Source organism: Trichoderma gamsii (assembly GCF_001481775.2).
Source record: "Trichoderma gamsii strain T6085 chromosome Unknown Scaffold_3.2, whole genome shotgun sequence".
NCBI classification, from domain to species: domain Eukaryota; kingdom Fungi; phylum Ascomycota; class Sordariomycetes; order Hypocreales; family Hypocreaceae; genus Trichoderma; species Trichoderma gamsii.
Genome location: NW_020171340.1, coordinates 1,312,369 through 1,339,952, shown reverse-complemented (window position 1 = coordinate 1,339,952; position 27,584 = coordinate 1,312,369). Strand labels below are relative to the sequence as shown.

General features: G+C 46.4%; 12 protein-coding genes across 12 annotated transcripts; 7 read left to right on the top strand and 5 right to left on the bottom strand.

Moving 5' to 3' along the window:
• Positions 1-373: 373 nt before the first annotated feature.
• TGAM01_v201417 (hypothetical protein) lies at positions 374-1,558 on the bottom strand (the record flags this gene model as incomplete). Its single annotated transcript, XM_018804777.1, has 1 exon — positions 374-1,558. The coding sequence occupies one exon, from the start codon at positions 1,556-1,558 to the stop codon at positions 374-376; it is 1,185 nt and encodes a 394-aa protein (XP_018662045.1).
• Positions 1,559-3,391: 1,833 nt separating this feature from the next.
• On the top strand, positions 3,392-4,183 carry TGAM01_v201416 (hypothetical protein; the record flags this gene model as incomplete). Its single annotated transcript, XM_018804776.1, has 2 exons — positions 3,392-3,578; positions 3,636-4,183. 2 exons carry the CDS (start codon positions 3,392-3,394, stop codon positions 4,181-4,183), a joined length of 735 nt encoding a protein of 244 aa, XP_018662044.1.
• Positions 4,184-4,708: 525 nt separating this feature from the next.
• On the top strand, positions 4,709-5,307 carry TGAM01_v201415 (endoribonuclease L-PSP; the record flags this gene model as incomplete). The annotated part of the gene is made up of 4 exons (XM_018804775.1): positions 4,709-4,765; positions 4,840-4,926; positions 4,987-5,121; positions 5,194-5,307. 4 exons carry the CDS (start codon positions 4,709-4,711, stop codon positions 5,305-5,307), a joined length of 393 nt encoding a protein of 130 aa, XP_018662043.1.
• Positions 5,308-5,769: 462 nt separating this feature from the next.
• TGAM01_v201414 (hypothetical protein) lies at positions 5,770-6,592 on the bottom strand (the record flags this gene model as incomplete). The annotated part of the gene is made up of 2 exons (XM_018804774.1): positions 5,770-5,858; positions 5,914-6,592. The coding sequence occupies 2 exons, from the start codon at positions 6,590-6,592 to the stop codon at positions 5,770-5,772; spliced, it is 768 nt and encodes a 255-aa protein (XP_018662042.1).
• Positions 6,593-7,934: 1,342 nt separating this feature from the next.
• Positions 7,935-10,872, top strand: TGAM01_v201413 (hypothetical protein; the record flags this gene model as incomplete). Its single annotated transcript, XM_024548757.1, has 2 exons — positions 7,935-9,062; positions 9,730-10,872. The coding sequence occupies 2 exons, from the start codon at positions 7,935-7,937 to the stop codon at positions 10,870-10,872; spliced, it is 2,271 nt and encodes a 756-aa protein (XP_024406573.1).
• A 1,098-nt stretch (positions 10,873-11,970) lies between these two features.
• TGAM01_v201412 (glutamyl-tRNA(Gln) amidotransferase) lies at positions 11,971-13,031 on the bottom strand (the record flags this gene model as incomplete). The annotated part of the gene is made up of 3 exons (XM_018804772.1): positions 11,971-12,127; positions 12,195-12,462; positions 12,521-13,031. 3 exons carry the CDS (start codon positions 13,029-13,031, stop codon positions 11,971-11,973), a joined length of 936 nt encoding a protein of 311 aa, XP_018662040.1.
• Positions 13,032-15,859: 2,828 nt separating this feature from the next.
• Positions 15,860-16,654, top strand: TGAM01_v201411 (hypothetical protein; the record flags this gene model as incomplete). The annotated part of the gene is made up of 1 exon (XM_018804771.1): positions 15,860-16,654. One exon carries the CDS (start codon positions 15,860-15,862, stop codon positions 16,652-16,654), a length of 795 nt encoding a protein of 264 aa, XP_018662039.1.
• A 117-nt stretch (positions 16,655-16,771) lies between these two features.
• Positions 16,772-17,497, bottom strand: TGAM01_v201410 (O-methyltransferase; the record flags this gene model as incomplete). Its single annotated transcript, XM_018804770.1, has 2 exons — positions 16,772-16,971; positions 17,023-17,497. 2 exons carry the CDS (start codon positions 17,495-17,497, stop codon positions 16,772-16,774), a joined length of 675 nt encoding a protein of 224 aa, XP_018662038.1.
• A 1,112-nt stretch (positions 17,498-18,609) lies between these two features.
• On the top strand, positions 18,610-19,164 carry TGAM01_v201409 (hypothetical protein; the record flags this gene model as incomplete). Its single annotated transcript, XM_018804769.1, has 1 exon — positions 18,610-19,164. One exon carries the CDS (start codon positions 18,610-18,612, stop codon positions 19,162-19,164), a length of 555 nt encoding a protein of 184 aa, XP_018662037.1.
• A 146-nt stretch (positions 19,165-19,310) lies between these two features.
• On the bottom strand, positions 19,311-19,941 carry TGAM01_v201408 (hypothetical protein; the record flags this gene model as incomplete). Its single annotated transcript, XM_018804768.1, has 2 exons — positions 19,311-19,533; positions 19,604-19,941. The coding sequence occupies 2 exons, from the start codon at positions 19,939-19,941 to the stop codon at positions 19,311-19,313; spliced, it is 561 nt and encodes a 186-aa protein (XP_018662036.1).
• A 3,258-nt stretch (positions 19,942-23,199) lies between these two features.
• Positions 23,200-24,887, top strand: TGAM01_v201407 (hypothetical protein; the record flags this gene model as incomplete). Its single annotated transcript, XM_024548756.1, has 5 exons — positions 23,200-23,286; positions 23,345-23,423; positions 23,492-23,551; positions 23,611-24,272; positions 24,327-24,887. 5 exons carry the CDS (start codon positions 23,200-23,202, stop codon positions 24,885-24,887), a joined length of 1,449 nt encoding a protein of 482 aa, XP_024406572.1.
• A 980-nt stretch (positions 24,888-25,867) lies between these two features.
• On the top strand, positions 25,868-27,575 carry TGAM01_v201406 (hypothetical protein; the record flags this gene model as incomplete). The annotated part of the gene is made up of 2 exons (XM_024548755.1): positions 25,868-26,358; positions 26,405-27,575. 2 exons carry the CDS (start codon positions 25,868-25,870, stop codon positions 27,573-27,575), a joined length of 1,662 nt encoding a protein of 553 aa, XP_024406571.1.
• Positions 27,576-27,584: the final 9 nt, after the last annotated feature.

The following is a 27,584-nucleotide window of genomic DNA, read 5'->3' as shown; positions in this document are numbered from 1 at the left end:
TGATTTACTGAAGAAAGATGTGTCAATTGATGTTTAGAATTGAGTTTGTTAACTTGCAAAGAGATTCGAAGCTTTTTTATGATCATCGTATCTGGCTTCGAATTCACTCACATGCCTTATCTCCGCCCGAGCGCGCGATGTTGCAAAGTCGCAAGATTCGGATATAATGAACGCGAGCTACATCAACCCGCCTCTACGGCGCTCAAACTCGGATTTATTGGTCAATGTGACGTAATGGTCACTGACTTCCTCTCTGCAGAGTTGATCTTGCATTCGATCCTTTATAGAATTGATTATCTCCAGCTTTCAGACCCCAATTCCCCAAATTGGGGTACCACCGTAGTAAAGAGGTGAATCCTGCAAACTTGTTCATCTATTTCAGAAACCCCCAGATATTGTTCAAGCTCTCGGCTAATGACGGATGCGCCCATATAGCATTGCTCAGAGCAGGCCATTTGACTTTTCCAATCATCGCCATCTGTACCTGGCTCATGATTTCGCCTCCCTCAATCCCCAAACACGTAAATCCAAGAATCTGCTGCGACTCAGCATCGACTACCGCTTTCATCAGTCCTCTAGATTCGTCCGTCTCCAGTGCTCGAGCAACGTAAGACATTGGCATGCTAGCGACCTGAATCTTCCGCTCGGGGAATTTGGCGCGGGCCTCATGCTCGTGTAAACCAACGTGGCCAAGCTGCGGATCTGTATAGACAACATACGGTATGATTCGGTCTGTGGTGGTGAGTTCTCCATTTTCCAGTAAATTAGTACGCAACAGGCGGAAATCATCGTATGATATGTGTGTGAAGGCTGGTCCGCCTTTGACATCGCCAAGTGCCCATACACGAGGGTTAGTAGTGCGTAGCTGTGTGTCGGTAACAACGTGACCACGAGAAGTGGTATCGATGCCTGCAGCAGCTAGATTCAACTTGTCGGTGTTAGGCGTACGACCGGCAGCGAAGAGAACATGGGAGGCTGAGAGCTCAGATGGCCTGTCTTGATTCAAAACCGTGACTGATACTTCGACGGCCGCAGCTGGATCTCGACTGCTAGTAGCACGAATCGCTGTAGGGTTTGCTTGCAGAAGAACTTTGATGCCGTCTTCTTGTAGTATATTGAGCATTGCCTCAGCCACTTCGGGATCTTCGCGAGGAACTAATTGTGCACCTCGCTGTATAATTGTAACGGCGGCGCCCAATCGGCGGAAAAGTTGACCAAACTCGAGGCCGATATATCCTCCTCCAATAACCACAAGGTGCGATGGGACCACTCCAAGCTCTTGAATAGAAGTTGAGTCCAGGATAACATCCGGCGGAAATGAGTCAGAATTGAATCCATCTATTGCCGGTATTGCTGGGCGCTCTCCAGCGCAAATGAAGATACGGTCGGCAGTGAGAGCTTTCTGGACGCCATCTGCGCCAACCACCTGAATCGTGCGCTCGTCTTTAAAGGATGCTGTCCCCATGATCAAATCCACTCCAGCTTCGCGGACCCTACGCTCACTTCCAGATCGGAAGCTATTGACGATGTCGCGTTTGCGTTGCCTCACAATCTCCATATTTACTCGGACTTCGTTGTTAGCAGCGTCAGAATTGTTGCTGCTATATATGCCATATTGTGGTCCGCGCCGAGTAAGGTATGCAGCCCGTCCAGAAGCAATCAACGTTTTGGTTGGAGTACATCCTTCATTGATACAGCATCCACCAACATGTGAACTTTCAATCAGCGCTGTTTTATGCTTGGCTTGCGCAAACGCAGTGCTTAAAGGCGTGCCGCCTTGGCCTGATCCGATAATTATGGCACTATAATGAGTAGACATTGCTCGGGTTATTGGTCTATCAAGACGACGTCCGTAATTGAATGTTCTAATTGAAGCGTTGTATAAGATTCCACGCATTGGTTTCTAAGTGTAGTGGTAAGATGAAGAGCAGATAATTATCTTGTTACTAGCCAAGCCAATGAAGAGCGAACAAAAAAGAGTCCCATGATTATTTTATCTATTTAAACATGTATTTCAGCATTAGTAGCAACAGTATTTGAGGGGTAGAGCGAAGACTTTGAATGCGGAGAAGTGCGTCAGAGGCAAAGCATGATACTGAATTTCGTCACTGTAAAATCCAAGGCAGGCTAGCGTAAGAAGTTATAAGACCAAAAGCGTGTCTCCAGAGTCTTTGTATCCACGGGGACGATCAAATGTACAGGAGCAAGAAGAATACAACAGAAGGCTTTACCATCATTTTGTAGTGTCGTGCCCATCTTCTGAAGAATAGTTTTGAGTTAGGCGTGGATGGAAAAAGGATTGTACCGAGCTGCGCGCAACATAAACCTAACAGCGACCTGCCGCCTTTGTCAGTTTGCTCTATGGGCGCCAGTGTATGAGGCTGCGGCAGCAATCCGGGCAGGCAAAGTTGCAAATGTAAGAATGCGTCAACATGAAACCTACGCATCATAACAGAAGAGAGAACAGAAATTGATTGAACAAAGGTCTTCTACAACTGCACTGAAGAAAGTGGCATACACGTGATTGCTGCAATGAGACAGACTCGCATATTCCTAATCGCTTGCCCTATTTCAGAAGGGCGGTAGATCCCGAACCAGCGATAGGTGCGCCGTACTCGTTACTAAACTTTTTGTCTGGCGGGTTAGCATTTTAGAGCTGTTATGTGACAAACCAGCCACCGATTCGTCCGAGCTGTGGTAAGAATCGGCCGAGTTGTGCGAAAGAAACAGCTACTGGGGAAAATTTTCTTTAATTTCTTCTCTTTCTAATTAAAAGGAAAAACGATGAGCAAAGACGAGCATCACTGTATTAACATGTATGTATTGTTGTCAAGATAGCCGAGAGAAGCATGTTATAAAATACAGTTATTTGCTTGACTATAAATACGCCGAGAACAAATACTCCAAGTCGAACATGCCAATAATGATAGCTCGACACTAAGGCCTTGGCCATTAATTTAGGAAATACAGTGCATCTTCCGAGTCCGAGTTTGACTTGCTGCACGCGTTGTTAAAAAGCAACACGGCAATTAGGCCACTCTCATTGAGCCGTTGTTCCGTTAATCACGGCGACATTAAGTTTAAAGCAGCGCCAAGAGTGCCGAAATGCGGTCGATATTTCCCGACATGGAAATACGACTTACATATTTGAGCCCACAGTTTAGTAATACCCGACGCGAGTGGTTGTCTTGGATGAGAATGGCTGTGCAAGGCCGGTACTGGCGAAATTCACTTCAAGGAGTTTCTGTAGATCGATCAAAAGTATATAAAGGTCGTTCAAGAGCCTCATAAACACCGCACCAAGAGTCAACATCAGCAATACTTAGAGACAACTGGCTACAAACAACAAACACTACACTTTATCCAAATTCAACTCTTAATCCTCACAAAAATGGTCTACCCAGCTATCGAAGTGACAGTCACCACTGTTGGAAATCACACAGTCGAAGATGAGACCACTGAGGACGGAAAGAAGTACCAGAGAGCTTTCTACGACGCCGCCACTACCATTCCTGGCTGCTCCCGCGGCTGCTGGGGTAGGAGTGACAAGTACCCAGAGAAGGTCCTTCACTTCATTGGTATGTATCATGTTCGCCCAGTTTTTAAAGGCTCTGGTCATTAACGCTTGTCATAAGACTATGACACCCGCAAGGAGCATGATGTTCACAAGGCTCTTATTAATGGGCCAACGCCGCCAGTCCTCTTAGACATTCAGAGTGATACCAACGTTTACGTTATTCATCCCAACACCAATGACCGCAACAAAGTCTACTATGCTCCGTATACAACAGTCGCCTTTTTCTGGGGTATTGACGAAGAGAAATGGACTGAAGTCGCGCCCGAATTCTTTGCATCTGTTGCAAAGTCTGACGGCTGTACTGGATACATCTGGGGCGAAATCGATAAGCCAGTTCTCACCGACTACGAAGGCTTGGCCTCGCTAGGAAGCGGCAAGTGTGGTGTTTTTGCCGCCGGCTGGCGCAGCAAAGCACATCGCGATCACGACCTTGGACGTGAAAGAGCTGTGAACGCTTGGGAAGCAATCCAAAAGGCCTGTGTCAAGGCGGACTCGTGGGGAACTACACTTAGAGTGACTGAGAATACCGGCCATATTCATCGCTGGACAACACCTCTGCCTCTCAAGGATCGCACAGACTGGCTTCCTGCGGCTGGCATGATCTAATCACATTTGCCAGTTTGCTATACAGAGTGAGAGATGAACTATGAGACGATGCCGTGGGCGGCACAGCCTAACTTGTATCTAGTATATATAAAGATGCATCCCCTGGTTGGGTACCTAATGTTAATATGTTCATATCTTTCAATGATTCAATATTCATGTTAGCTCATCGACAAATAGCATTGTATGATCGTGACTACTGCAAGCTGAATGAAGGTCTATATTATGATCAGCTGCATTACAAAGATAGCCTAACAAATGCTCAAGATATTTTTTAATAATTGACGAAACTCTCATAAGTTGCAAGGTGCGGGTTGTCTGTATCGGGAGCCTGATGGGAATTGCCCATGATTAGTCATTTGATTCATAGCTAAAAATAGACGGAGCTGATGTCACATGGCTCATCTACGGTCGAATGTAAGATCGTCATTGCCTCACGCAAGCTATGAACGCTCTGGGAGATTAAAAGGCGCAAAGTCTGAGCAGGAACTTCATTCATCAAAAGAGAACAAAGTAGTAGATTGCATCATGTCGTTGAAGCACGTTGTTACCAAAAACGCGCCCGCATCGCCAGTTCCAGGATTGGTATGTTTGGCATCTACTGGTTCCCCTCAAAGTGTAAGATATCTAGGCTAATTTGACTGACGATACTCGTATAGTTTGCTCAAGCAGTGCGAGCGGGCCCATTTCTGTATACACAAGGAACACCCGGCGCTCGTCCAGATGGTACTATGGTCGAGGGCACGGTTCGTATCTCCTAATTGCCACATTATGCAAAGCAATGACGCTGATAATGTATTTGATAGATCGCAGATCGTACAAGACAAGCGATTAAGAACCTCGAAAAGATATTGGCAGCTGAGGGAATGACCCTCAATGACGTTGTAAAGGCGACCATCTTCATCAAGAATTTTGATGAGAATTTCCCTTTAGTCAATCAGGTAAGTAAAGACACATTGCATGGATTCGTGTCTTCATTTCCCTCTTGAACTTCTTGCTAAACATAAACTTAGGTATGGGAAGAGATGATGCCAGAGCCTCGTCCAACACGAACCACCGTAGGCGTCGCTCAACTACCGGCTGGGGGCACGGATATCGAGATTGAATTTGTTGGTTACAAAGCTTGAAAGATATGTAGCCGAAGATATAAGTGTTCTAAGAAACGTTTGTCCCTGTTAATTTTGACACCTAACTGTGTTTTGGAGAGTTTTGAGCTTTTGTGAAGTAATCTATCTGATCTAACAACAGTCACTATATACTTTACGCTAATTTACCTATCAGTCTAGGACAAGTGTAGCTTGTTGGTCAGTGCGTTTGGAGATCATGAAGACACATGTATCAATGAAACGTATTTGCTAGGCTCCTCCAATATAACAATCACTAGGCTCTAGAGGCAGGTAAATTGGACACAACAGTATTGTGATACGAGAAGTTTAGTCATTCACAACCTTTTTATAGATGAAACGTAAGCAGTCACTTACAAATTCTGTGCAAATAAATGTTAATTGTAAGACTACCATAGCTATCCACTCCATTCTGCTTATCACATAACCCTAGTTGTCATACAGATGCATGTGAACAGAACGTTTTCAGGGATAAACAGGGATATCAATCAGGTCATGGCCTTTAGAAGAGTAGCCTGGCGCATAACGATCTCCAAATGGCTGCATCCAGTTATCTACTTGAGTGTCAGCATTTTATAATCCACGGCTAGACAGCGAAATAATACTCACCATAGGTTGTGTTTGGCTTTGCCATGCAGAGATGAATAATGGACTCGTTGAAATTGCTGCTAAAGTTTGTCCGCGGGAATTGCTCCGTTAAAGTATTCCAATCGGGCATAGTTACCGGAAGAGATGGTCCAATGAAGTCTTCTACCGCTCCTTTGCTCACAAACTGCACCTCGAGTTCCTTATAATCGGCAATCGTAAACGTGGAATGCAGGGCAATAGAGTCCCAAAGGAGCCGCAGCCGTTGGGTATCCCAAGTTTGGCCATCCTTGTGCTCCTTGACGAATTTCGTAGCGGCAAAAGCGCCATCTACCTCAAAGCGCCTATCTGGGCTAACAATTGCAGAATGAGCATGAGGATCCAAGCCGATGTCGTGAAGAATTGAAGCAATTTCATGGACTTCAAGATCAATAGTAGCGCGCAGAGTCTCGTTGGGGTTAATAATAGTTGCAGAAAGTAGCCATGATCGCATCACATGATTATAGATAGAGTCGAGCATATGCTCACGGGCGAAGCTCTGCGCATCTCGGACGAGAAGAGTGTCGATAACAGTTACCCCTGCAATGACTATCGTATTGCGAGACGCGTCCCTAGGGGCAGGCAAAGCACGACTGTTGGCAAGTAACAAGCCTTGGAAAAGAGCCGAAAGAAATAAGCGATTCTTTGCTTTGAAGCCAATCATTTTCAATGAGTAGAGACGTGAGAAAAGGGATACAGGTGATGATTGTACCAGGGTTGAAAAAAATGTAATGGGTTGTAGTGTAGCCTAAACACGTCGCGGATTCCATTCCCCTTATATATTAATCTGAAGACATACCTCTACCATCTTTTAAATTGCATTTATTGGCAAGTCACACATCACTTCAATCTACTCTGAATGATTCCAAACCAATGAGTAATTGAGAATTTTATTACGGCTGAGCCGATGAAGGGTGGTATATTGGCCTCTGCCGAGCCCCTGTTTGAAGACGTCAGGGATGCAAGAATATTACTTATCAGTATTGGCTAGACTGTTGTACAACTAGTTCTGTATCATAGGCAGTATCAGTTTGCCTGCAAATGTACAATACAGTGCACCCTGCCTCGATGTACATTAAATAATTCTAAAGAATAATGAGTAATTGGGAATGCTATTACGACTAAGCAGTTAGAAGATGATACGCTAGGTACTGCCCAGCCCCTGTGTAGATGCATTGTGGATGCCAAATGTTAACTCTCAGTATTGAAGCCATGTTCAGCTACTCTGGTCAGCGGATACCAAATGAAAGAGCACGGCCAGGTCAGAGCATTAGAGGATGAATTGACTGGGCAAGTTCAAGGTGTATCAATTGAGTTAACCCCACTACTTTGCAGCTTTACAGTTTGCCTAAATGTCTTAAGACTTGGATCTAATAGTTAAAGTTGTATACCAGGAGAAAGCAACAAATTCTTTACAATCTCAATGACTATGCGAATGGCTCCTCTATGTGTGTTGCGGCTGGGCCCCAGTTGTTAGTCTGAGAGCAAGGCTATGCGGCCGGGGTACGTCTTGCCTAATATGGATATCTACCTATAACTCAACATGCTAAATAGTATGGCCCATAGGAAAAAAAATTTCAACAAATCTAGCAGAGTACTTCCTCGAATTAGACATTCGTAAGCTGGTCAGTCTGAAAATGTGCATTAGCAACTAAGATGCACTACCTTTCACACTAGTCCAGCAGCAGTACTGTCCAAATTCAATCAGCAGTGCGCTTTTGCTTCTAGCAGCCTCAAAGAACGTTGTTTAACTACTCATAGAAAAGATTCTTTGCAGGTTTTTTATGTGACTGCTGATGTGACTACATCTTAAGACCATGGCTCTTGGAATAGTCTGGTGCTATTGTCTCAGTGCAGGGACACAAAAAGGCCGTTCTTACTAAGCGTGCGATGGCATAGTGCACGGGACTACATTGAAAATCCCCGCAAGTCGCAGCGGCAAGATAGGTACTCACATATACATGTAGCCAGTTTGGCCTCCTGCAACTCCTATCTTCAGTATCCACATGACTCTCGCCCGTGTGTCACTCTTTCTCAAGCACGTCCTATTACTTATTACTACCTACTATAACCCCAAGCCTAAATCCATGGATCTTTTATGCGACCCAGCCTCCCCAGCAACCTCTCCCCGAAAGACACCGTATGTCTGTAATGAACTTTGGGATGGAGGGCCGTTCAAAACTTATCCAATCCGGCAAGGCAAGGTTGGGCTGATTCCTCCGCATCTCCGGCATTTTCTAGGACCGGAAGTCTTTCCTGAGCCATACAATGAAATGCTGTATCCCACGCCCAAAGAGGAGATACAGTCGTTTCTGCAGACATGGTTCTGGTTTGGGCTATTGGCTGAAATGCTAGGTCTGAATGAGATCAGCGCTGGTGTTCGCCTTGTTGAGAGCACCCCCGCTGCTGAAGGGATTCGCGATCTATATGCAAGCACAATCTATATTAGCGATGATGATGGCAAGCAGTATATCAGTGCCAAAGAGGTTCTCAACTCAGCCCAGCTTATTGCGGAAAGACAGAAGCTTGCGTCTAATCTGCGAGAGAGGCTTATATATATACGCGATTGCCTTCAATACGTCAACTTCATGATTCCTTCTGTCTTGAATCTAGATGAAACCGTGCGTTATTCAATATGCGCCCTTGGAGAATATTTTTCCACAGGCTTAGCTAGTGTGGTGGCACAGTCAAATCCCAAGATCGAAGTTTCCAACTTGGCATTTAGCTGGCATCAAAATTATATGAAATCAGGGGGTACCATAGACAAAGAGATGCTTCAGAAGGGGTGGTGCCCGAGCGAGACTGAGAAGATTCGATCTCAGTTTCAAGGTTTGCAAACTATGCACCATATTTCACAGCTACAGAAGTCGAATACCAACCAAGATCACTCAAAATGTACGCGCCATTTGTGCACAGCTTTCCAGATGGACATTGAGACCTATCAGCCCTCACATCTGTCAGATGACTGCGGTTGTCCTCTCATAACTATTGATGAGAGAGCGACCTCTCTCATTCTTCGCAGCACTGATACTTATCCTATCCTCCGCTTTGATCAAATAGGGGACGAATTGGACAACTTCGAGCTGGTAGTCGAACCATATGAACCGGGCGTCCCCTATGTCGCGCTCTCGCACGTAAGCACAATCATTCACCAACGTCCAACGATGGCGAGCTAACGAGAGATAATAGGTTTGGGCCAATGGGTTGGGAAACCCAAGGGCAAATTCTCTTCCAAGATGCCAAGTAAAACGAGTAGCTCAATTAATAGCCTCGTTGCAAGACCAAGTAGAAGTGGAACAAACAGAGTATAAGGCTCAATACCGAATCTGGATTGACACTTTCTGCTGCCCTATTGAACTTGAAGGTAAATTGATCGCACTTGAAAGGATTGTCGGTGTGTATAGAAATGCAGCTCATGTCCTTGTATTGGATGCTACTTTGACTGGATTGAATTCCCAAGACACACATCCTGCTGAGCTATTATTGCGGATATATTGTGCCTCGCCTTGGATGAGACGGCTATGGACCCTTCAAGGTATGATGATGTAGACTTTAAAATCTTTGATGCTTCTTCGACTAACCTCAAGCTGCTTGGTTAGAGGGCACGCTCACAAATAGTCTATTCGTACAATTTGCAGACAATGCAGTGAGAGGCTTCGATCTACTTGTTAAGCTTTTTGCTGCTGGCAAAATTGATCCGCGATATATGCGGATATGGCAAGATGTAATCAATGCAGTAAGTATTTCGTCGTTGTGTTTGGAAACATCTGAGTGATCCCATCTGATAGTCTTCCGCCGCAGTATAATGAACTTCAAGGCTTCCGTTCCGAGAATGGAGAAGCAGAGTCTGCTAGACCGCAACTCCTTACTCTTCAACGAGCACTGCAGTTCCGCACAGTATCAGTAGCATCTGATGAACCTCTCTGTATCTCTACTTTAATGTCGCTCGATACGAAATACATTGCTATTGCCTCCGACACCGAATCTCGAATGCTTCGCACTTGGGAACTCCTAAGCAAGTCGCACGGCGGCCTTCCACCACGACTCATATTTTATGCGGACGAAGTGATGAGCACACCTGGATGGCGATGGGCTCCTCGTAGTCTACTAGGATCGTCTGTCAAGGACTCAACGATAGGGTTCGACGAGCGCATGCTGCGTCTTGTTGGTGCCCCCGATGCCCTAGGTATTCCGACACCTCTAGGTTTGAAAGTCGCCTTTCCAGGATGTCGCCTTGTTCCTCTCCCGCTGATAGCTGGCCTTTCATTACATCCATGGCCTGGAGCAATTAATCCTTCAGAAGATCAGATCATCATCCATCACGAGGAAAGCGGCAAATGGTACCGGATCAATGATTGGTATCGCAGCAAAAAGCTCTCATCATGGACTGATGATGAGAGGACAGCTTTTGATAAAGATCAAAACGATCCTCTTTGCAGAGAAATAGACTCTGGCAAAAGCGTCTTGATCTACGATGAAAGATCAAGGGTTAACAATATGTTAGTAGCGTGCATGGCGCTCATAGAAACTATTCCGAAGGATTTCGAACACAGCTCGATTAATTCGGAGGAACTTAAGGCTGGCTTAAGAGTCCACAGAACAAGGACAGTTATCATGTCTCTTCTCAGTGAGGAAGAAGTACGAATGATGACAATTTTTAGGAATTTAGCTTCTATCGTAGCAGCATATCAGGAAACTTTTGACCTATCAGCGATGGAAGATCGTGATAGCGAAGAGTGGAAGAATTGCATGGGCAAGATCAAAACGAAGATGAGAGAGGTGGTAGCGGAAGCATTGAATTCCAACCCAGAGCTGGTTGAGGCCATCAAAAATACTATTGGCACTGGCGTGGAGGAGTATATGTGGGCATACATTCCCAAGATCTTTTCCCACACTGTTACCATTAAAGAAACATCGAGCGAACAAATTTGGTTTGTTGATTAGATATTAAAGGCAAAGCTACACATATAACAGACAGATATAACACCAGCACCATACAATCCAATTACGCTACCAATTTACAGATTGCACTTTCTACTTGCCTTATTAGAACATATTGTAGAAGCTGCTAAGGGCACTGATACCTTAACCCCCTGCACTCTGACTTCAGGGCAAGAGTAGATAAACAGTATTTTACATCATTGCTTCTTAGTTTGACTGTTAAATTACAGGCTTCATTGTATCAGATTGAGCACTCTCGTTCATGGAGCATGACTATCCTCTTCCATTTTATCAACCTCTACACAATATAGCGGCCAGGTTTCACAGATAAAAGGCCCCAGCGCCAATTTACATAGGGGGTAAGACTTTGTTTCCACACCCAATACGTCAGATACGCGACTCCAACATTTGGGTGACATAATGTTAAACTCACGGTAGGTAATTGTTGCGATATTGTGGCTTTTGTGGGTTAAAAGGCCAGACCATGATTCCTCCAAGGGAGCCAGCGGCGCCGCTACCGTCACCACTCTGTAGAATTTGCTTGCAGGCGAAGTTGGCGAAGAATGCTTTTTGTTGTACCATTTTTTTCGCGATCCTCCATCGTGACCAACCGGGCAAGTTTCCTGGCGAGTTGTGGTTAGGCAGTGGTCACCTCGTGCGGACAACAATTACACAGTTCTTACAGCTTTTCGATATTGACTCTATCCAGGTAAGGATTCTTTTGGTATTTGTTTCGGTATGCTTTCTGAAAGAGTTCGATGGCGTCGTAAAATCCAGCCAGGTGTAGATGAGCTGTGGTCTTGGTACTCATGTCAGGACACACAATTCAGGCGCAATTTTACAGAAAGCAATGGGGGGGAGGGGGGGCACCGTTTTTAATTCGCTATAAATCGATTGCCCGAGACCTTGGGGATCTGTCTTTTTCCATTCCTCATCTATATTCAAGATCGTTCGCTCTGTGTTGCAGAAGCTCTCGAGAGCCTTGATGAATCGATCAACGGACTCAATGGTTTCGCCATTGTCGTGTGGAAATGACGATTTGGGATATACTATCCGTGAAGGTATTGTTTGGACCTAAGATATTAGCTTTGAAGACAAGTACTAGCTAATGACGGAGGGAGGGGGAGGAGCGGCAGGTTCGATTACTTCGGATATAGGAGGGCTTCTTCCAGGTTCAGATGCGCCCTCGAGTAGCTTGGAGCTGACGAGATGCAGAATATCGATGCTTCGAGTGAAGATGCCTGACGTATCTAAATATCTGAGACAGGAAGCTCAGTAGTCTGTTTGTATAGATGGTCACCAAAGTAATGTATGCTTATTCATACTTGCTGATGGTGAAGGCTCCTTCATGAGGGAGTGCACCAGTAGACATCCTTAAGCCAAAGATACCCTGTGCAGCTGCCGGGCACGCGATGCTACCACAAGCTAGGAAGGTCCTCATTAGCGCTGATCTTGGCAACTCCTGATATCTGAAAGTAGGAAAGAGAAGCTCAATCTTACTGTCGGATCCAATGGCAAAGTCTAGCCATGGGTATGAGGAAACCGCCATCGCGCTCCCGCTACTGCTCGTATCGGGGTTTTGATAACCATCACCTGCTGTGCATTTAGTATAAGACGCCAAGATCTAGAGCAGAAGAAGGGGATAACTGACCACGCGGGTTCCAAGGGCAGCGGTAGTCGATCCATTCCTGCGGATCTTCACCGTTGGCGAACTGTGTATTTTTGGCCTTCCCGACCAGTACTGCACCTAAAGCAGCGAGCTTCTGGACGATGAATGCCGATTTAGGTTCGGGATCAGACAGCTCGAAGAAAGACCTGGAGCCCGCGCTAGTCTTGAGTCCGGCAACATCAAACACGTCTTTGGACGCAAAACGAAGGCCAGATAAGGGAAGCTTGGGGGTCTGTGGTGGAGAGTATAGGCGAGACGGCACGGCAACATGATCGGTTGGGCGATGCTCTATGAATTGGCCGCTTATAGGGCTCTGCGTGATGGCCGAGAAGAAGGCAGATTGAGAATCGGGAAACTCTCGATATACGTGATGGAAGCTGGCTTGTTGATAAAAGTATGGCCCTGAGCGCAGTCCCTGTAAGCCATTGGTGGCAATTGGGATGACGTTTATCGTGCCGAGATCTCTGAGACCAGGAAAGGAATCTTTGGACATGTTTTCGGCCGTTTCAGATTCGAGAGACGGATCTAGCAGGAAGACGGCCCTGCAGAAAGACACGGAGGTGACATCGTCAATTGTAAGCCAGTGTGAGAAGAGCCCACAGAGGCTGGAGTCGACAAATCCAGGGCAATCGTCAGCGCGGAAGACGAGACACGGACTCCTTGAAATTTTGGAGCAAAGTTGCTGGAGAGTTATCTGGCCATTAGCGCGTCTGTGATAGCGATTGCATGTAGTGGACTATATTTGGCGGAAGCACACGATAATTATAGCTTAGACGAGCAACAGAATCCTGAGACCACTGATACGATGGTTCGTCGAGGCGGATCACCGATTGCCAACCGTCTGAGAGGCTCATAGTGGCCAGATGAGGTGATAAAGAAGAGCTGATGGCTGCCATGATGATCAGAGCTGCTGTAAATAGTGATAGTTGCGTGCTCAGGAATGGAAGAGTTACTACTGCTCAGGTGGTGCAAGCTGGATTCATTCTGCCAGTTGGTCAGTGCACAAGCAGATACTTGATAAGCGCAAGGACTCAGCGTTTTAGAGTGTACAAGAACCTGCTGAGTACCTGGAGGACTAACTCATACCAAGCTCAAATCTTCCCCAAGCATTCATATCGCGTAAAGGATCATCGAGTGCACGAATATGCACGATTGGTTGACTAGACAACGCCGCATAAAGTCTACTCTTAAATACAGCCACAAAGATGGGAGTTGTTATTCTCTGCGAGTAAGAACTATACTTTTGTAAAGTGCTGATCTCTCTAGGTATGCGACATATATTATAAAATAGTAGACGCTAGCATACAGCGGTTCCACGTTCAACTATATTTACATTCTCCTTTTGCGAGCTCATCGGTCATTAGTTCCTGGGTCATGTCGTCCACAATGTCGTCCCCAGTGTCTCTCTACAGCCTTGATTACCTCACATCCATGCACTTATAATAACCTGCCGATGCCTTATACGCTCCGATTGTAATATCACCGCTCCAAATGTGGATGAGTTAAGTCTGCAGTTGTTGTTAAGACCCTTCGACGACGATCACGACAATAAGGTGGTAGTCGCCGATATAAAAGGCGCCCCGAGATATACAATGAAGCGATTGTATAGGCAGTTGCAGAGTCATCATATCCGAAAACGATTGCCATATGTGCGACCATTTAGGTGGCTAATGTCATATTATATTAACGATAACCCGTTCAATGCAACATGCAAGCTAGCATATGTAAAAGCGCCAATGTATTATTTGAGGTAAAGTCAAGGTTCGCGCGATATAACCAGCAGGACCATGAAGCTAATGTTTAGTATCTAGTATTTCGTATCCTATATTTTGTATCAGGAACCGGTGTTGTAGCATTTCGTAAAAGCGGAGCTACTAAAAAACAATAGTATTGCAGTGACGTACGAATACTAGGTAGTTGACTAGGTAGCATTCGTAACTACAAGAAGTATGATTCATAACTTTCCGCAACCCTAGATATAAGCACTACAACTCTTGGATTATTAAATCAGCGAATTGCGGTGAGCCAACTCCATTATACCTCGGTTAATATACAGGGAAACAGTTCAAAGGCTGAAACGACATCATCATGTCCGGAGATTAGGAGAAAGCTGATACGACGAGTAAATAAGCAAAGAGTTAACTCCGCTGCTCTTTGTCATTCGTTATTCATCCACGATCGCAACCCCTGAAAGCAAATCCGTACTTGTTATTCTCATGGCGTCAACGTTATCAGGATCGAAAAGTCGGAGTTTGTCGGCCTATCTTCAAGTGAATGGCCTCTTCATGCGCTCGGCTTCATCCGCGCTAACTGACCCTTAGCGTCTACGTCAATCAACCGTCTTTCGGACTCTTCAGCAGGCACTCAACTCCAGCATGACTCAGAATAGCTAGAAGCTCCCCACTTCCTGAGATACCTGATATATCTTGACCAAAAGGATATAGAGCAAGATTCCTACTAGCGATGGTTACGCAGGATAACACTTCTGCTATGGATAGACCGCAGAATGAATCATCGGATAATCCGACAAAGCCAACAACCAGACACTCGTGGAACTCCACGCATGTGCTGAAAAAGTGGCATACTCTCAACTCCGCCTGGCCCTATCCGAGCGCTGAGGAAAAGCGAGAGCTTAGTCGTAAGTCTGGGCTAAGCGTTCGCCAGGTATCACAATGGTTTGTGAATGCAAGGCGGAGAAGCGAAGGGCGATCAGACGACAAACAAGGCAGCAGTGAGAGTCACTTAAAGTCTTCACTACCAAGACCACGACGGTCTGCTTCGCTAGGTACTCTCTCATCGGCAGCTTCTAGAGGCACTTTGACCAAATCGCACTCTCAAAGCGACATTTCTTCCCATTTTCAAACTAGCACCGATAATTCACGGAATTCCGCTTCACACCCCTCGAGCAGCTACTCTTCTTACCCTAGGCACCCCGACGTTACGGATCACCAACAATTACAGAATGAACGCTCCGAAACACAGATTAGCGTGGGCAATAGGATAGCCGAGGATAAAAGCTCCCGGATCTACCAATGTACTTTCTGTACGGATACCTTCAAAACAAGATATGACTGGACGAGGCACGAGGCAACGCTTCATTTAGCGCTTGAACAATGGACATGTCTTCCCACCGGACCAAAAAGATGGGATCTGGGAGACCCCTCTCCCAAATGCTCTCTTTGTGACGAACGCGACCCCTCCGACGATCACCTTCAGTCTCATCATATATCTGACTGCATAGCGAAACCCACCTCGTTGAGAAGTTTTCTCAGAAAAGATCATCTTCACCAGCACTTGCGTATTGCGCACGGCACCGATAAAATGATACTGTCGATGAATGCTTGGAGCTCGAAGCTTTCTCAAGTGAAATCACGCTGTGGCCTTTGCGGAGAGACCTTTTCCCTTTGGTCGGACCGCAATGATCATCTCGCCGACCACTTTCGAAGAGGCAAAACCATGAAAGAGTGGAAAGGGGATCGAGGCTTTGAGCCTTCCATTGCGATGCTTGTCCAAAGCGCAATGCCGCCCTATCTCATTGGCGCTGAGTCTTTAGATCTAGAGCCTTTCAGCGCCTCGAAGGGCGTAATGAAGAAGATGCTCACGTATCCGGACGCGAAGAGCCCTCCAAATGTGTTTGAGCTGCTTACAGCCCGTCTTGGTGACTTTGTGACTGCCTCAAGAGCGAGCGGCGCTACCATCAACTGCGATATCCTTCGACACCAGGCGCGGCTTATTCTTTATGGGGACGATGATCCATTGAATCAGACTCCTGCGGATAATGATCAGTGGCTAACATTGTTCAAGATTGGGCATGGATTAGCTTCAGCACCAAGCCAACCACACGTAACAACCCTCGCAACAGGTGAACATTCTACGCATAACCCAATCTCCAAGACAGCAACGCCTCTGTTACTATGCGCCAACAACCTTACCATTCCGCGTCGAATGCCAGCACAAGGAAAATCAGGAAGCGGAGACGATGCCACTGAGCCTACGCTCCCATGGTGGTGCCAGTCGCCTGAATGCCTAGCAGAGCTTATGCAAATGAGCGAAGAATTCGCATTGACGACCCTGGGTGAAATTGAGACTGGTAATGGACTGGACGGTGGATACTAAATTTGGGTCTGCTTATCATTAGAAAAAGCCACAGAGGGAAGCTCTTTTGAAAGAGGTGTTTCGTATAAAGATTGCCTAGCTACATCAAACTAGCGCTCTCTGTTATTCGACCCCCCTTCACAGTTTAACAGACATCTCCAAACCTTTGGAATAAGGAAGTGTCAGATTCGTATACCCATTTTTCGGAGACCTCAAATGTTCCAGTAATTCTTTATATCTGGTAGCAGAGGAAATCGAGTTATCAAGAATAACAACGCCTCCAGATCTCAACTTTGGCTCCAAGAGTTTCAACGCCGGAAGGGCAACAGGGGCCCAGACTAGATGAACTTAGCTATGTGAATGAAGAATTTACGCAGATTCCAACTTACTATCAAGGAGAATAAGATCAATCTGCGGGATGTCTTTTGTCAACGTCTCAAGGAGATCTCCCTCTCTCAAGTCGATATGGCGCGTTACAAGATCGTTTCCAGCTTCTTGCCAGTATTGACGAGCTTTCTCGGCTTTTGTATGTTCTTTTTCTGTAGCAACCACTTTACCCTCACCTCCAAGGCGGTCGAGATTACTTCCCACTGCCAAAGCGAGGTAGATAGTAGACACCCCAAAGCTGGTGCCGATCTCGACAATGTTACGAGCGCCGGTTGCTCTCGCAAGTTGATAGACAAATTGGCATTTATCTTGATCCAAGGCAATGAACTTGTCTCGCATCAAGTCATCAAAGCCACCAGAAGCCAAGTAAGTCGACGGAAGAGCGTTTTCTTGTGTAAGGGACTCTTTATGTAGACGATCGAGCAGCGCAAGAACATGGTCTGGCGCCACAACAGGGTTTGGGGCTGGAGCGGACATGGCTGGAAGATGGGCCTAGGGAGGGACTTCTGTGCGAAATACTGAGTTTCTTAGGACTGTCCAGATATCACAGAGAGGTGATTTCTAGTTCTTTAATGCTGCTTCTCTCATTATGATGACCTAGGGACAGTATATATACTAGACTAAACAACTCGGGCCAGGATTTCAGATGTGGGCTCCCGGAGATCTGCAATCCGATCCTGCACGGTGGCCCACAATATGTGCCATTTGGCGCCCTGGACATACTCCGCAGTATGGCAACTATTGGTGGAACAACGGCCTAAAGATGTATAAACAGTCAATAGATACTCTCCTGGTAATACATGTATGACTGTATTCTTATTTTGACCTGCTAATACATTGCATGAGCCATCTTTCTCAGAACTTGCGTATTAAACCACGGGGTCTAGTATCAGACCGGTGGCCGCTTAGTCAACCAGAGACGCGAGGAAGCGCTTTATAGGATCATGTATGATGGCACCTGCATGTAAGCTCTATTGGCGCTTACACTTTGCTAGTGAATTTTCTTAGTTATATAAGCCAGAAGCTAGCACGAAGTTGCATGAAATTTTGTAACATCTACGCGGTTTGTTATGCTTAAAACGGCCTGTAGCTACTATTCGAATAATTAGTATAGAAGTCTCAAGTGCGATTCAATTTTATAAATTTTGACTCTTCGCAGTGATCAACTTTTAAAATTAATTGTCAATAAAGGAATGCAGGTATTTAGGTGGCATATTACAAGTATTACTCTATGAGGCTCTCAGCAGCTGAAAAGGGATCTTTAGCCTCGACTTGTTAATCTCGACATTTTAGCAAGAACCTCTGGCGCACTATAAAAGCACTTAATTCTGGTAAATTACTAAGTCTAGAAATCAACAAGTTTGCCTTCTACTAACATTGAAGTATGAACTGTCTTTGCTCTCTCACTTTCATACTAGGTCTTATACCTAGTCCCACTCATAAGACCTTTTGTCCTTTACCCCTCTTTTCCTTCGTTTCCAGCAACATGTTCAACTTGGACAATCACAGCAATCACAGCATCCGTTAAGTTCATTAATATAAACTATTTCTATATCCTCCAGATAATCGTCTCTTTAATTAAAACAAGAATGGCATTAGAGCGCCCTTCATCAGCAATCATCGACCATCTCAAACAGCTTTATTCTGCCTATCGCCATACCAGTGACATAAGCTCGAAAGGCGACTTCTTTTCTTCTACCTGCCTCCAAATATGCCGGCCACAGCCATCATTTGCAGCTCGTGATAGAGAGACCATTGTGCGATATCTCCGCGAGGCATCAGGCCAAGATGCTGACACCCCATCATCGACAACTGAAGCAATAAATGAGCCGTCAAAAAAGAGCTATTACACGATCCGGCCCATACAAGAGGAGGAGTTCGAGTTTGGCACTGATGATCAGGTTAAGCCAGCTGGATTTGCGACAGCAGACGATATCAAGCAAAAAGCAAGAATCGAGGGATGGGTAGGCATGAGAGTCGACTTGTGGGATGAAGAGGGGAAAGATGGAAGCGAGGGGCGCCTGATCAAAGTTCAGTACTGGTGGAGGAAAGAGGAACAAGGATGGATACAGATTTGCCATGATATTATGTACATAGGGCCAAGAGATGGGACCGAAGGCAGCCAAGGCGAGCGGCTTGAGTGATGCTATTTTTCGCATTTACTCAGCCTCTTTGTCATTCATGCCTTTGATCTGCGACTATATTTTTGATCAGATTGTGTGATAGTTAAATGAGTAGTCTAGCAGTCATGTCAACATTTTTTTTTACTTTTATCTACAATTGTATTATATCAGTCTAAAATCGGCAGTAATCCCTTGGCTTGAGCATCCTTCACAGCCTGGTTATAGATTTCCAACTTTGCCTCGTACTCCCTGATCAAGTCATCTTGTGATTCTTCCCTTTTTCCAGGGGACGCGTCGCCGCCTCCAAAAGCTCTCACAGCAGCATAATAAACATCTGCGAGTGCTTTACAAACTGACGTTACACTCGATGATTGGCATTGGTAGTAGAGGCTAAACAGCAATTCTCAGTATTCTATCCTCATACTAGCCATAGACTCAATTGATGTCTTGCTTCACTTACTCAGATTTGAAGTTGTTGTCGATATTGAGCTTGCCACTATCTGTAAAGCGATTTTGAAGGCGATAATTCTGGTAGCCAAAGTCGTGTCGGTTGCAAGCAGGGACAAAGGGGAATCCAAACGGATTATCCGGCGAGTCGGTGCAGCCATCAGATGACCAGTCAAGCGTAGAAGGGTTTTTGGCGTTGCGGCGAGTAATGAAGTCAGGGAGTGTTATGCTAAATAGCAGCTGATCTGTGATGGCTGAGAGGCTGGTTTGCCGTCGGCCCAAGGTGCCTTCCGAGGCCGGCAATGCCAAAGCGGCGGGCAGGAGGCTAAAAACGACAGATGCCAGCTTCATGGTAAAGGAATTGGATTTCCGTTCTATAGAGAATCGCCTGTATTATACGTCGGCACTGGGCTATTGAGAGGAGGTTCCATCTCAAGTACAAGAAAGAACTTTGGCTTCCTTTATACACGACTCCCACTTCCACACATTAAGCCATTTGTAATGCCAATCCCATCCTTTAGCGTAGGAGACTGAATAGCGAGTTTCGACTTGTCACAGAGCATATGCCGAGACGAAAAGTCCCCAAATGGTCCATTTATGCTCACCGACCTGCCCAAAATAGGTTGTCCTAACACCTCGCCAAGAGTTCTCTCTAGAAGCCTTCTGCATCCCAAATGGGGCCGGTCTCCCACCAACGGCTTCTACCCCTCATACCGGACGGCGCAGGAGCGGGTTAAGTCACCAGAGTAGCAAGGCGTTGTCTAATCCAAGATGGCAGTGCGGCCGGAAAGAGGCATCAGAACCGCGAATAACGTGCCCGTCTTTTTTAGAGATTTAAGCTTCCTATTTAGCGAAAAGCGTGAGATATTAATTTAAACGGCTTATAAGCAGAGTATATAGTAAGCTCAGAGTAGTTTGCCAAGAGTCATTGAACACTTTATTGCGATTAAGCGCTGGGCCAAGCATTCCATCCCGCCTGAAATTTATGGGACTAAGTCAAGTGACTGCTTTTCTACTTCAGACTTCAGAGCCTAAAGCACTTGAAGGTAATTGCTGCCGAGTGCGAGAGACATTGGACATTCGCTAGACCCTCGGTTTTCAAGGCAATCGCTGGCTTCCAAACTCTTACAGTTCCGTATTAATTTATATCTCCGCGAGAACAAGTTGGCATTCCATGCTTATAGGTTCTAAAGCGAAGTCCAACTGATAAAACCGTACACTCTCTAGAGCCATCTTCTAGTAATTTCACTGCTAGTCTGTAGTTACTCATACGATTTGCATCTCTACTTTCCGTTACACATAGCAGAGCTAAACAAACATTACTCCACCCTGACGAAACTGACGACTGTGCAAGTCTTCAAAATGAGCAGTCGGCTCATACTAACAGTATTAAATTGAACCGAATGTGAGGAGTAGATCCGGCTTGTAGCTACAATGGCCAAAGTCGATTTCGCTTCATGCGCGCTAAAGCTCTCCAATCTCAAATGCCCTACATCCTCTGAGGCACAGGGCATGTTGTCCTGAGTTGCATCTCTAAGAAGCGCAGACGCAGATGTAGAAGAAATATATTAGGCAGCTTCTATCATATCATTTATAAAAAAAAAAAAAAAAAAAAAGAGAAGAGAGTCATAAGCTCGCAATTATCTTCGTAAAGCTGTGGCGTCCGCCGCGGGGTAAACGCTGCCCCTTGCAATGGCTCAACACTGGCATGGAGCATCAGCTGCCGGGGCATATGAAAGCCTCCGATATGCTTGTGCTACATATAGGTACGTGAATTCAATATTCGCATAGTGCAGAGTACACAAAGTGGACTTTCGCATCCTTGCGTGCACATGCTATGGGGAAAGGTTCCGGCCTGGTTGCTTAATCCAGTTGTTGGCCCTCTTCGTGGTAACGTGAAGCGTTCCGAGCAGCTCATTCGCGGGCTCCCCGATCTCCTCATCAGCTCATATGACTACTCTCAAACCCTAGTACAAATACCTACCTAGGCAGTCTTCATTCTTTCGTGCCTGAGGGAGTTTTACCCTCGTAGCCATGTATAGCAGGTAGTAGCCAATTGCTGATGCTACTCTCTAGTCACACAGAACAACCAGCTCCAGCAGAATAAATCCAGCGCGGGGTCATGAAGCGTGGACGGATGGTAACGCTCGGGATGCGGCATTCCATTACTCGCCGTGCAGCCTCATGTCCGTTTTGGGGCAAAAAAATCGCATCTTGCAGATGGAAAATCTTTGATACTACCTCATATCTATAGGAGCAGGCGTAGGTAATATGGATGAATGGTCAGGTGGTCTCAATGGCGGATACCGGAGATTCATTGCTGTATATAGAAGACCCAGGCTTATTCAATAGGTCGGTACGCTCGCTGAAAGAAGGCTGCATGTACAAGGAGCTGCCCAGTCAAGTGTGCGACCATCCCAGAAGGGATAGGCTGAGAGGATCTCGCGATTGAGCTCAAATCTAGAGAATACCGGGACACCTTGATCAAAATGGAAGCGTTGTGATACCCACGCCACCGCCAATTACGCTACACATACCCATTTCCATAACATCATCATACAGTGAACTAGCACGATGTATAGCTCGGCGTTCAGTATTATTTCGGTTCGAAGGTAAAAACCCCAATCAAGTCCTCAAGGCTGCAGGCCAGCTTTTATCACCAACTTTGAAGCGCAATTGTCTCGCTTGTCTAGACCCACGGCAGCGGAGCAGCAGAGCTAGCTCGCCATCAGCCGCGGGGTCCATGATGCGCTGCAGCTTGTGCATGTATCTTCCTGTTCTATATAAGCTCCGGCGTTTAGCTACAGACATCTCGCATCCATCGATTCAGTGGTGGAGATTGCGAGTAGCAGCGTAAAGCCTGCTTCCGCAGTCGGTGCAACAGAATCGGATTTTCATCAAGGGTTTTCGTCCATCAGCTCCCACTTACATTCACTAATGTTCAAAATTCCGCAGGGCTTGCAGCTGGCCACCCTTTTCGCCGGCGATCGTTGCCTGTACACATTTGATGTGTAGTACAGAGCATGAGGCAAAGAGATGTCACACATACACACAACCTGTTCTCTCCCTGCAGCGGAGGAATTCAAAGTGGCGGGACGTAATCACTGCTATATAATAGTGGCTGATACGATAAGTAGGCGCTTATCATGTTTGCTCATTCTATTATTGTGAGACATGCATGCAGATGACCGTGAGCTATCTAATTTGCTAGCCTCCTGGGTATCCGCCACCTCGTCTCCTGACCTAGTCTTTCTCCAGCCCTCTGTAGGCCTCGGAATGCGCCATGCACTTATGTTAACAAACAGGCCCTGGCGGTTCATCATTCACTCTCCAGAGAAGACAAAGTTGGCCCGCCGATATGTGGATATCTAGTTCGGCATCGTGTATCCGGGGGCGGTCTCGCCTCCCTTCCAAGATCGACTGTATCACCCACCCAACCTTTCATTTCCCTTGATCCTGCCTCTTATTTTCGTGACCTAGAGCTCAGCTATTAATATAGCGTTCCTCTTTCGCAATCTATGAAAATGATCTCATTAGCCTGCGTTGCTGTGAAGTGCTAATTGTCTCTTCTTTTTGCAACTTCAGTCCCTAACCAGGCAGCTGCATGCGATGGGTCGTCAATCGGAAGCAGCGACGTCACCATGGCGCTCTTCAGAAGGCTTGGTGACCTTTGCGGTCGCGTTTGCAGTGTTCACGGTAACTATGAACAATCTTTGAGTCCAAAGACGAATCTATGTGCTGACCAAAATTATAGGACGGACTGGTGTATGATTTAGTCATACCCTTCCTACCTGAGCTCTTCACAGGTCGATTAAAGACACGACCAGAAGATGGTTGGTAGAACCAACATCTCAAACTTAGCAGCGGATTCCAAGTTGGCTAACATGGCAGTCGATCACAGTTGACAATTGGGCTGCTCTGTCCCTCGAATCCTTCGGAATGGCATTGCTTATTACGAACTGTGAGTTAGACAGTTCCTTGCTAAGCAGCCTCTCGAGATGCTGATTCTCGTCGCGTTAGGGATTGCTGGATATATCGCCGACGGAAGCGTCTCAAAAAGCCGCCCATTCCTCGCCGGAATTGCTATTATGCTTATTGCTACGCTTCTGTTCTTCCTTGCCACTGACCCATACCTCATCATTTTCGCCCGCGCCTTGCAGGGGGCCTCAGAAGCTCTTGTATGGGTGTCTGGCATCGCTTTTCTAGTCTCACAGGTAGACGAGGCCAATCTGGGAGTGTGCATGGGTTACACAACGTTGGGTGCTACGATCGGGGAGCTGATTGGACCTCTACTAGGAGGCTATCTCTATGAAAAGCTAGGGCACTGGTCTGTCTTTGGGGTAGTAGAGGTAGTGATTGCAGCCGACATTGTGCTTCGACTGTTAGTCAAGGAGAAGGACTCGACGACTCAGCAACACGCCCCTGTGGATGTTCTGAAAGGCAGTTCTGAAACAGAGCCTCTGTTAGAAGCTGCGGCTGCAGTATCTCATGGGACAATAAGTCGCCCTTTTTCAACGGATGTTGAGCGCGGGGAGGAAGATAACCGCACGGCATGTTATAAGATTGGCAACTCTGAAGATGAAAATGATGCCGTGTCTGAGTTGCGCAGTTTGGGATGGAACTGGCTCTCGAGCGTTGTTGGCGCGGCTGTTGCCTGCATCGTTCGGTCAGCATTGGAAGCCGTGAGTTTACTATCAAGTTGCCCCGTCCAATGCCATACTAACACATCGCCACAGACTATTCCGATATATGTGCTCCGCCATTTTGGTTGGACTTCATCCGCTGGCGGAGGCGTCATGTTTGCTCTCCTTTTCCCCATGGTAGGCGGCCCACTGGTTGGCAAATACACGACTTTGAACGGCCCGCGATGGTTTAGCTCTCTGGCATCGCTCGCATGTGGTGTCTTCATGGTCACACTAGGCTGTCTTACAGGCGATGATCCGACGACTCAGGTACTCTTCGTCATAAACATAGGGCTCATTGGACTCTGCATCTCTTTCGGCACAACGACACAGACGACGGCCATCTCAGCAGCCGCACAGAGAGCTGAGGCCCTGAGAACACGAATTCGATCCAGCGGCGTGGAATTAAGCTGGCAGTTGAGAATGCTAACCCCGGGGATGATGTTGAGTGGTCTGAGCACAGCGTGGGCTCTGGGGCTTTTCCTTGGTCCTGCTTGTGGAAGTGTTTTCCACTTCAATACGAACCAAGAGTGGTTGCACCTATGCTGTTTCTTAGCAATAATATGCGTGGTAACAGGCTTCTATTGTTCCACCACATGGAAAAAATGGCGGTAGACGGACTTGTTGGTTGCAAAAAAGCTTGAAGCAGTCGATTCACGATAATGTATGACTCAATACCAAAAAATAACTGTGCATATGTATGCTCTGGGCGCGATTATTCTCAAACAGTTTAGAACGATAATAAAAGAGGCCAAAAAATCAAGAGGAATAGCAATTGCACGTTTCGATCGTGCGACCTCCGGGTTATGAGCCCGGCGCGCTTCCACTGCGCCAAATTGCTTTGAATCCGCTTGATGGGGTTCCAAGAGCATAAACCCAGTAGATGTTGGCTACGATAGGCGAACGTGAAATTTTCGTGGTTTAGGTGGGGAATAGCGTCAAGGATAATGGAGTCGTTAAAATGGAGCGCTTTGGCCTCTATGTTTGGGGCATTGTAGAAAAGACGGACGACAATAAGAAATAAATAAATAAATAAAGGAAAATTGATTCAACCAGAAAAGACAACCATTAAGTGTTTATCTAAGAATAATGATATGCATACATACATAGGGAACAGCGAGACTGCATTCTGTGCAAGAAACTAGCAACCATCGCAACGGCTTAGTACACTTCCAGGACAACTTTCGATCTTTATTAGATAGATGACACACGTCAGGAAGACTGATAACATACGGTACCCCCCTCTCTTAGCTCGCTTTCTCAGTCAATGAAAATCTCATACCTACGTGGTGACAAACAACCTTGATGTCTTGCTCCGCCAACCATCAGGGTTCACCGACGCAGCTTTACAGGGCCGCGGAAGTAATCACTAGATTGTGCAAACATTTGTGAAAGCAGCTAGAAAAAATATAAAATGTTTACCATCAAGGTCCTCAGTTATATTCCAAGAAGACGTGGAGGATAGAGAAACAGATTTTCTCCCTTTCTTGCGGTGTTACAACTTCCATTCTTAACTTCAGTTGTCTCCAACAGTTTTCCCATCATATGACAACTACTGCATCCACCATAAACCAACATAAGGTCAGTTTGAAGAAATGAGTGTGCTTCAAAAAGAAGAAGAGGTGTACGATGTCATTATCGTCGGCGCTGGTCCTTGTGGCCTTTCCACCGCCTCTCGACTTCGCGAACACACTCCAGCCGCTCTTTTCACGGACGAAGAACACCGCCGTTACCATTGGATTGGGAAATATGGAAAACAAATCAGCCTCAAACATGTAAAGAGCGGCAAGATATCCCAACCTCACAACTCTGCAACTTGCCGGCCCGAGTACAAGATGCTCGTATTAGACGCCACAGACAATAAGTGGCTCGGCCGCTGGAATCGTCTCTTCAAAACATATGACATTTCGCATCTACGCAGTCCAATGCTTTGGCATGTAGACCCTCTCGATCGAGATGCTCTTCTGGCTCATGCGTATGCTCACCAGCGTGAAGATGAGCTTGTTGAGATCCGTAACTGCGTCGGAAAAGAGGTCAGCAAGCACGCGAGCAAAAAGAAAGCCAAATGCAGAGCATGCGGCGGAAAGTATGTGAACTTTGATTGCTGGAGCACATACACAAAGATCTAACAGAAGAATTGATAGACAGGAAGCGAGGATTGATATCAACCTTAGAGAGCGAAACGATTATTACACACCATCACAATCGCTCTTTCGCGATCATTGCGAGCAAGTCGCCGATCGATATAATCTTGGAGAGAAGCTCATCCGCAAGGAGACACTGAAAGATATCGATTTTGGTGAAGTAAAAGGCGTTTCGATAGATGGTGCAAAACTCTTCACCATCACGACAGATGCAGCTCGTCAACATTATGCGAAAACGGTAGTCCTCGCAGTTGGACCAGCCAATACCCCCAAAATTCCATTTCTCCCATCTGCCTCCCCCTCACTCAGTGGTGAGCTTCCTCAAGCATGCCACAGTATGCAGATCAAGGAATTTCCAGATCCGCTTGTTCAATCACGCATCGCCGCAGGAAGATGCACCAACGTTCTCATCATTGGTGGCGGCCTTACTTCTGCACAGCTGGCGGTGCTGGCTCTCCGAAAGGGAGTCACCAAGATATGGCACCTTATGCGCGGCCCTTTGCGCGTCAAGCATTTTGACGTTGATCTCACGTGGATGGGAAAATATAAAAACGCAGAGCATGCGCGGTTCTGGTCCGCTGACTCGGATCTTGAGCGCCTTGAAATCATCAAGGAGGCACGCGGCGGCGGCAGCCTCACGCCTCTTTTCTATAAGAAACTGAAGAAATGCATCGCGTCTGGCAATCTCGAGCTTCATACTCACACGGCCCTCGTGGATGCGGAGATGAAAGAAGCGGATGGCTCTCACTTCTGGAGTATCAAGACAGAGCCCCCCATTGCAGGGCTGCCCTTGTTTGATTACATGTACTTTGCTACGGGCATCCAAACGGACTTTACTGCCTTGCCGTACCTCCAGACTATGCTGCAGAAATATCCTATTCACGGCCATGGCGGGTTTCCATGCATCAATGAGGATCTAATGTGGAAAGACGGAGTGCCTTTATTTCTAGCTGGAAGACTGGGGGCTCTTCAACTTGGTCCTGCGGCACCAAACATTGGAGGAGCAAAGATTGCGGCAGAGAGGGTAGCATGGGCAATCGAGGATATGATTACTTTGGACGGAGTGCAAGGGAGAGGTGAACAAGATAGTGGATTGGCGGACTATCTCTCAGGCCATGGGATTATGTACAGCATTTTGCAAGATGAGGTGAACCAATGATAGGCACAG